The sequence below is a fragment of the Solanum tuberosum genome, unplaced genomic scaffold (genome assembly GCF_000226075.1).
Source record: "Solanum tuberosum cultivar DM 1-3 516 R44 unplaced genomic scaffold, SolTub_3.0 scf00165, whole genome shotgun sequence".
Lineage (NCBI taxonomy): Eukaryota > Viridiplantae > Streptophyta > Magnoliopsida > Solanales > Solanaceae > Solanum > Solanum tuberosum.
The window spans coordinates 966,360-975,951 of record NW_006239090.1 but is presented as its reverse complement, the minus strand read 5'-3'; the positions used below and the strand labels follow the sequence as shown (position 1 = coordinate 975,951).

The window sequence follows — 9,592 nt, the reverse complement described above, 5'->3', positions numbered from 1 at the left end:
AGTTATATCAAACATGGGATGTTCAACAGATGTAAAATTACTTGGACATCGATTAGAGATAATCACTAGGTCTTTCACATCACAAATACCTATTATTATTTTCAAATTTTGGTTGCCCTTTGGACATTTTTGCAAAAAAAAATTATCCTTTAGTGTTCGGACTCCAACGCATGGCATAAATTGTACTTAATGACTAAGATCTATATAATTAAAACAAAGCTTTATTTATATAGGGAAATAATTAATTAATTTAAACATAATTAGGGTTTTTTTTTATTAGTCAAATCTTAGTCATTAAGTTAAATATATATACCATATGTAGTCAGTCTATAAATAGAAATTTGATGAAAATGGTCAAAACTCAAAAGATTATATTTGGTGTCCTACCTGGTGTGAAGGCACCGGACATGTGAAGTTAAGCCTCTATATATTAGTGCCCCTATTCTCTTTTCACAACTATTCAAAAGCTTTACATCACCTCATTTTCCCAATTCCATTCAATTCATCTCCAATGGTGCGATTCATTGTTATTCTACTACTGCTACTTGTATCTCAGGTCGTCTCATCACATTTCATCGTTGAGACTCTTCCTGGATTTGATGGAAAACTTCCATTTACACTCGAAACGGGGTAAGTAGGTAGTATTAATTTTGTCATTCCGTATATAAATAGACACTAAATTCATGTTATGTTCATTGATCAGTTACATTGGTGTTGGAGAAGAGGGAAAAGTGCAGTTGTTTTATTTCTTCGTAAAATCTGAGAGAGATCCGGAAAATGATCCTCTCATGATTTGGCTCACCGGAGGTCCTGGTTGCTCTGCTCTATCTACCTTTTTTTATGAGATGGGTATGTCAATTTTATCCCTTTTTTCCTTATGCTGCTAAGATATCAGTATGATTCCGATCCCTCGGTGTAAAGTAGTTGCATGAAAGCTAATGATCGAAGTTATGCATACATATATTTATACAAGATAGTCTTGATGATTAAGAAAGAAATAAAGATATAAAAAGTATCGAAATTTGTTAGAATCAATTATATATCCTACAAATATAATACAATCAATTTACTATATTTGATAGAGAGAAATTATAGGGCATGATATTCTTCTAAGACGGTTGGCATTGTTGTCATCATAAATTTAGTTTAATTTTCCATAAACTTGATCAACAACAACTCCTGCCGGTCTTTCGAGTTTTAAGTTTTGTGTATGGAGAACAGGAGATTTTAACTATTAGGGCATTCGATATGCAATTAAAGCTAACCAGTTAAATCAACTTTGCTTTGATAATCCAAGGCATATGATACATCGATTAAACTAATCTTAACTGAAAAAGTTTTATAGGATAATCATGCATATGATACATCGATAATCCAAGGCATATGACACATCGATTAAACTACTCATGGATGGAAGTCCACTCTCCTGCAAGTTGAAACTGAATAGATAGTGGGAATAGGAAACAGATCAGGCATTTGTACTATTTCCTATTTTGATGCTATTATTATTATTATTGTGTGTATGAGTATAGTAGGGAGGAATAGTAGTAGTAGTAGAGTAGGACATATTAGATCAGCGTCTCAAAGACGTCACTTGTGAAAACGTCCATCCAGTTCCAGCAATGAATGAAAAGTGTTTTGGTTTATGTAAAGTAATAAATATCTGTTTCAAATGGGGAATCAGGAGATATGATATTATGTAAAGATCTTCAAGCAAAGTGTGCCTGTAGTTCAATGTAAAAATTTTGGTTTGGCCATTATGGTTTGATATCACAATGACGACTAGTTCAAATCAAATTTGATTTCATTATTATATTCTCGCAGTCACATGACGACTTTCATGTGTCTTTACTCCAAATTGCTTGATTTTCTCTTGATTCCCAGATATGCATGTCCTTTCTTTCTTGTGTCTTCATTCTAGATTGCTTGATTTCCTCTAGATTGATCATCTTTCCTTTTTGACTTCTGTGATGATTTGTTGATTGATTACAACAAATTGTTCTTGCTTTTAAGCTGCTTAATTGACTTACTTGTATTTGGATAACCTTTCTTGTGCTGCTCCTGATATCCTGCACACAAGATTTTCCTGGTTAATCTATCATTATTAAAAACTATTTGTAGGCTAACATGAGGAACCATTATAGCAATTTCACTTTATAAAGTAGTTTAGTTGACACTCAGTAACTGCCAAAGACATAATTCGGGATGGTTTTAACTTTGAAGTTCGGATATGGAAATAAAACCATTATAGCAAAGTTGTCAATAAATTGCGACAAATAAATATTCAAAACTAGTCAAGATTGGATGAAGGGATCATAAATAATGTTCACTATGTATCAATATATGTACATAAGGTTCAAGCAATAAGGACGATGGCTAAAAGATCAATTTCAGGTTAAGAGTCTCCGAATCTAAGAGATAAAGTTATGCATTAAAGTATTCGTTAGTGCAAGAGGAAATAATAAGATTGTTCTCATGACCTTCATGCTTGGATTATTGTGTCTCAAAATTTAACAAGCTGTAGAAATGACCTTGGTGCTTCTTTCAGGTCCTTTAACCTTTGATTATGCAAATTCTAGCGGAAATTTCCCGAAATTGGAGTTGAACTCATATTCTTGGACCAAGGTTTTGTAAGCTTACTCTTTTACAATTTGCTTATGTTTTCATTGTTGCTCGTCTATATAAGCGTAATCTGATTTTCATTTCTAGGTGGCCAACATAATATTTATAGATCAACCTGCTGGCACAGGCTACTCATATTCAAACACTTCAGAAGCTTACAACTGCAGTGATACCCTCTCTGTAACTCTAACTTACGACTTCCTTAGAAAGGTGAGAGAATTTCAACATTTATTTATCTCACATTTCGTGTCTCAATGTCAGTTAGAATTTCATACTCATGCTTAAGGATAAGGTAAACATCTAACCCATGAAACTTTCATAAGTAATTCATGAGACTGAAATTGTTGTGCTGTAGTGGCTTATGGACCATCCCGAGTATCTCAAGAATCCACTATATGTTACTGGTGGTTCCTACTCAGGCTTCTTTGTTGGACCACTTACTCGCAAAATATATGATGGTATTGTATCTTGTACCTGAGTTCAAGATAAGTCTTTTTGTTATCTTGGTCTCATGAGCTTTTTCTTTCTCTCAAGGTATTGAACTTGGTGACAAGCCTCGAGTGAATATCAAAGTATGAACTCCACAGTGTTCAGTTGCACACATATTCTTGCTGTTCTTATTGTTGATCCTTCTCATTTTAACTTCTTCTGTCTAACCGGAGGTTTTGGAATGTAGGGATATATACAAGGCAATGCTCAAACAGATAGATACATCGACTTCAATGGTAGAGTCAAATATGCTAATCGTATGGGACTTATTTCAGATAAGATCTATCAGGTATCTAATAGCTTATGTTCTGTACTCTACATTGGGGAAACTAACTTCTAGTTAACAACGGTGTAGATGGAAAAAAATCCCCCCCACCCTCCCAGATATGCTAACAAAGTGAATTCTTTGAATTAAAGAGTAGTTCAACTAGAAATTACTTACAGCTCATTATGATTCTTCAGTTAATCTTCGTTATGTTACCGTGCAGTCCACTAAAGCAAATTGCAATGGGAACTACATTGACGTTGATCCAAATAACATACTATGTCTAAGTGATCTTCAAAAAGTAGAAAGGGTAAGGTATCAAGTTCTGCACTTATAAAATATTAAGATATCTTCAAAGTTAAATTATGCTTAAATAGTCAATCATTGGATGTGATTAGTGTCTTAAGAACATACAAGGGACACATATTTTAGAACCTTGGTGTGACCTTGAATCTTTTATGAGCATTCTCCAAGAAACTCCTACAAATGGCCAGTCAGTATTTCCAATTCCAGGACCATGGTGCCGAGTAAGTCTCTGTTTCTCCCACTTAACAAGGCCTTCTTAGCATCATGTATTGTGTTAATTCTGTTGGTATATTAAAACCAGGAAAAAAATTACATATACTCGTATGTTTGGGCAAACGATAAAGCTGTCCAGAAAGCACTAAACGTTCGTGAGGTATGCAAATACAGTTTTTATTCCTACTGTTTATGTCCAATGCCTACCCCCCCCACCCCAGCCGAGAAAGAGAAACCTTTGAATGATATGGTCATGTAAAAAACCCAGGGAACAATATTGGAGTGGGTGAGATGCAATGAAAGCATGCATTATAGAGGTAAGGAGAGAACCGAGTCATATGTGTATGATGTCCCAAGTGCCGTTGATGATCATTGCCATCTCACCAGCAAATCCTGTCGAGCACTAATTTATAGGTATTACTCCAAGATAGCTTTACCTTCTTCATGTTACGCCATTCTTCTAAGTGACCATAATATATCCTGTCGAGACTGTTTGACAATTTTTTTACTTTGATAGCGGTGACCATGACATGATTGTTCCGCATTTGACCACGGAAGAATGGATAGAAACTTTGAAACTGCCAATTGTAGATGATTGGGAGCCTTGGATTGTTGACGCTCAAGTTGCAGGGTTGGTTCCTTTCTCTTAATGCTTTTCTTACTCACCCAATCGATCCTTAACATGTATTAATAGTTATTAATTTTTAAATACTTTGTTTATGTAGATACAAGATGAAGTATTTACAAAATGATTATGAGCTGACATATGCAACTGTTAAGGTAAGGACAATTCCATATTGCAACAACTCTAAACCAACATCATTGCATCTTAATCTTAATTCCTTGAATTAATTTATTTAGGGTGCGGGGCATACAGCTGCTGAATACAAGCCGGAACAATGCCTGTCAATGGTTGATAGGTGGTTTTCTGGCGACCCTCTTTAGTTTCACCCTTGCAAGACATTAATGTACTCATTTGTTTTTCTCGATCGACATAAGTTGCTTCTTTGACAACATATATAGCAACACCAGACATTAAGCATGTGTGTCGTGTAATCTTGACATGGAAAATCACATGTTAAAATATATATGATTCTAGGTTGGTACTATTTATATTCGTTTGTACTTTGTAGTATGCGAAGTTGGAGAAAGGAAGTACTTGTCGAATTTATTCTGCTTTTTACGAATCAGACCCATGAAAAATCATATGTTAAAATATATATCAAGAAAAACGCCTAATAACAAAAGCATATGCTGAATGACTAACATTAGGTATGTTTTTATAGTGTATTCTTGAAGTTTTGATGATAAAAACTCTTTCATATTCCTCAATTACTTAATTTGATTCATTTCAACTTCTCATAATTAGCAAAAATGCGTTCCAACTTCTATATTAATTGAAAACTTTAGTGTTCATCCATTACCATCAAAAGAAAGAAAATAAATATTTAAGGAGAATTAATCTTTAAAAAAAATATAATATTCAGTTGTTTCAACACATAATAATTGAGTAGGACTGCTGAACTTCTCATTTTACCCCCCTATTATGTAATTCATAATTTATTACTATTATATTAGATATTTAATTTCTGTTTAGATTAATTATTTTAGGGAGAAGGGTCTAAAATACCCTTATAGTATCAGAATTGGTACAAAAATACCCCTCGTTTACCTTTTGGCCTCAAAATACCCTTGGGGTTAACCTTTAGGGACCATTTTGCCCCTTTTTGTACTAAACAGACTACTTAGTAAATATATTTAATTATTTTCATTTATTTACGTGGCATGTTGTAATTGGTTGGAAATTTAATTAATTAAAAGCCTAATTTGTTTTGACCCAAACCACCCTATCCATCCGGATCCACCCGACCCATCTTCAAAATACCCAACCCATCCAATAAAACACCCATTACCCATTCCTTTATACAAAACCCTAAACATTTCCCCCCAACTTCATCAGTTAGTTCTTGAAGCTCTTTTGGAAATCATTTTCTTCATCAGATTTGTTAAATTTTGTGTTGTTTCAATGTTGACATCTTCTTCTGTTTCTTCTCCTCAACAAGTTGAGTCTCATACATGTAAGTGTAGATTGATAGCAAAATATTTTACTGCTATGACCCGTGAGAATGGTGGACGTCGATTCTTCAAATGTTGTCGTCCTGGCTCATTCTCTTGTGGTTATTGGATTGGATCGATAGTATACTTCCAAGTCATGCGTCATTGATGACTCACAATCAAAAGATTCAATTCGGAAGGAAAGAAACCGATTGAAGAAGATCCTAAAGGAAATAAGTGGCATTGAAATTCATAAACCAAACATTGGTTCTAACTTGAATGATATGACTTTTTTTGAAAATTCAAATTTGGAGGATAAAGTTTCAAACTTGGAGTTGGAACATCATATTGAATGTTCTAATTTGAAGAACTTAGATGATAATAAACTGAAGTGGGAATTTAAAGGGCTTCAATTGATAAGCTTGATTCTGATCTCTTGGGATATTATTGTTGGTTTTGTAGCTGCCAAGTTGATGTAGTGTACTGTAGTTATGTTTGAACTTCTTTTCTTGGATCGTTTGTAATGTGTAGTCGTGAGTAGTTTGGTGTAGCTCTGTTCTAGTAGTGTGGTGTAGTCATTAGTATTTTGATGTAATGTTAGCAATCTGCAGGTTACAACTGATGTAATGTCATTGTGTTTTGCTTGTTGAAAGTTGTTAGCAATCTTGTTGATCTCTTGATTGTAATGGAAAAGTTGTTAGCAATCTTGTTAATGTTAGCAATCTGCATTTTTACCATTTACAAAATCTGCATTTTTACCATTTAGCAATCTGCATTTTTACAGCAATTTGTAATTTGCAAATTTTTACAACAATTTGTAATTTGCAAATTGCAAATTTTTACAGCAATCTGCAATCTGCAAATTTTTACAGCATCTGCAATCTGCAAATTTTACAGCAATCTGCAATCTGCAAATTTTACAGCAATCTGCAATCTGCAAATTTTACAGCAATCTGCAATCTGCAAATTTTACAGCAATCTGCAATCTGCAAATTTTACAGCAATCTGCAATCTGCAAATTTTACAGCAATCTGCAATCTGCAAATTTTACAGCAATCTGCAATCTGCAAATTTTACAGCAATCTGCAATCTGCAAATTTTACAGCAATCTGCAATCTGCAAATTTTACAGCAATCTGCAATCTGCAAATTTTACAGCAATCTGCAATCTGCAAATTTTACAGCAATCTGCAATCTGCAAATTTTACAGCAATCTGCAATCTGCAAATTTTACAGCAATCTGCAATCTGCAAATTTTACAGCAATCTGCAATCTGCAAATTTTACAGCAATCTGCAATCTGCAAATTTTACAGCAATCTGCAATCTGCAAATTTTACAGCAATCTGCAATCTGCAAATTTTACAGCAATCTGCAATCTGCAAATTTTACAGCAATCTGCAATCTGCAAATTTTACAGCAATCTGCAATCTGCAAATTTTACAGCAATCTGCAATCTGCAAATTTTTACAGCATCTAAATTATGGATTGCTTTTCAATTTTACACAAATGCAGGTTAACAGTATAATATGCTCTCAGCCATTTCGTCGTCTGTACAACTTAGTAGACAACCAAAATTAAAGAAACACTCCCAACACTAGAAATTATCAACTCACTCTAGTTCAAAAGAAATATCACTGGGGATTCACAACTCATAAGATCTGTTAAGCCTACCATCAAGACATCTTCCCAGATAAAGCAGCATACATAATGCAACTGGAAAACAAAAAACAACTACATAGATAAGTAGTAATGGCATTCTCATATATTTTCAACCCACAAAAACTTACAGACACTTGTTCAAGACGGAGTAACATCAAAAAATTCAAAATATTAAGTTTCATCATGCCATTACATAACAATGGAAAACAAAAAACCAACTTCATAATGCAACTACTTCTTCCCACCCCTCTTTGCCTTCAATTTGCCAATTCTTTTCTCCTTTTCAACTGTCAACTGATCTGAAGTCGTAGATTCTTTTCCTTTCTTTGCCTTCAATTTGCCAATTCTTTTCTCCTTTTCAACTGTCAACTGATCTGAAGTCGTAGATTCTTTTCCTTTCTTTGCCTTCAATTTGCCAATTCTTTTCTCCTTTTCAACTGTCAACTGATCTGAAGTCGTAGATTCTTTTCCTTTCTTTGCCTTCAATTTGCCAATTCTTTTCTCCTTTTCAACTGTCAACTGATCTGAAGTCGTAGATTCTTTTCCTTTCTTTGCCTTCAATTTGCCAATTCTTTTCTCCTTTTCAACTGTCAACTGATCTGAAGTCGTAGATTCTTTTCCTTTCTTTGCCTTCAATTTGCCAATTCTTTTCTCCTTTTCAACTGTCAACTGATCTGAAGTCGTAGATTCTTTTCCTTTCTTTGCCTTCAATTTGCCAATTCTTTTCTCCTTTTCAACTGTCAACTGATCTGAAGTCGTAGATTCTTTTCCTTTCTTTGCCTTTAATTTGCCAATTCTTGTCTCCTTTTCAACTGTCAACTGATTTGAAGTCATAGCTTCTTTTCCTTTCCATGCCAATTTTCTTGGTGAGTATGGCAGATTAGTTGGAATGCTCACACCATTGTCATCTCTTTTGAAGCCAATCCTCCTGGTACCAGTTGGTCGAATCTGTATCTTTTTAGCTTGAAGCCTAGTCCTAGCTTCAGAAATTGCCTTCGGCCTTAGAATTGTCTGCTCGTCTTCACTTTCATGCTCACATCCATCCTCATCAACAACTGCACTTGAAGGTGCAACATGTTGCTCATCCTCAGATTCATCAGCAACTATTTTTCTCTTTGACTTTGAAGGTCCAGTAGGTTTCTTTTCAATTTTCTTTGAATTTGAAGGACCAACAGGTTGGCTACTCTGTTGACTTGAAGAAGCAATAAAGCTAGGAGTAGGCATGAAGACACTACCAGATTCTTCTTGACTGGCTTGGGGTGCTGACACTGGCACATCTTGGGCTGATTGTTTTGATCTTTGAAGCTATAAAAATGACAAAATTAGTTAGATATTGAATTAACTAGTGTAAATATTGACCAAGTAAAGAAAATTACATACCATAGAACATCTTCTTTGGTTGTGACCTGTTGCACTACAATGTCCACATGTTATTTTTAGTCCTTTTCTTGAAACTGACCACACCCCTTCCCTTTTCCTTGCCTCATCTTTTTCTCTCTTTCTCTTAAGTTTCGGTCTGCCTACCAATTTATGTATTTCTGGTGGCTCCATAGCATGAGAAGGATCAACTTTCCAGAACTTCTCACCTCTAACAGGTTGTATTTTATGCATGTATACCAACATGTAAGCCTCTCTGGAATACCACCAACTCAACTGATCTAGTGGTTCTTGTTTGTCATGAAGATATGCTTTAATGGCATGAGGACATGGTATACCAGTCAAGTCCCATGTCCTACATGTACACTTCTTCCTATTAAGATTCACCACATGCCTATCTTCACCCTCAACTACCTCATATCCTTGGTCTCCATTAGATTGAACTTGACAACATTGTGCAATGATATTGAAATCATTATACAACTCCATGGCATATGGACTAAAATCTCCTTTCCAATTTCTACCCTCTTCTTCAAGTTTTTGCAACCTATTCATAATCTATATAACAATACAACAGTAAGATCAACATAACCTATCAATATAACA

The 9,592-nt window shown here is 34.6% G+C and overlaps 1 protein-coding gene across 1 annotated transcript; it reads left to right on the top strand.

The window, feature by feature from the left end:
• Positions 1-368: 368 nt before the first annotated feature.
• On the top strand, positions 369-4,981 carry LOC102586626 (serine carboxypeptidase-like 18). The gene is made up of 14 exons (XM_006353912.2): positions 369-630; positions 704-849; positions 2,549-2,625; positions 2,710-2,832; positions 2,978-3,080; positions 3,157-3,194; positions 3,299-3,400; positions 3,600-3,686; positions 3,775-3,903; positions 3,984-4,055; positions 4,164-4,309; positions 4,413-4,526; positions 4,621-4,675; positions 4,757-4,981. The coding sequence occupies exons 1-14, from the start codon at positions 512-514 to the stop codon at positions 4,838-4,840; spliced, it is 1,395 nt and encodes a 464-aa protein (XP_006353974.1). The 5' UTR covers positions 369-511; the 3' UTR covers positions 4,841-4,981.
• Positions 4,982-9,592: the final 4,611 nt, after the last annotated feature.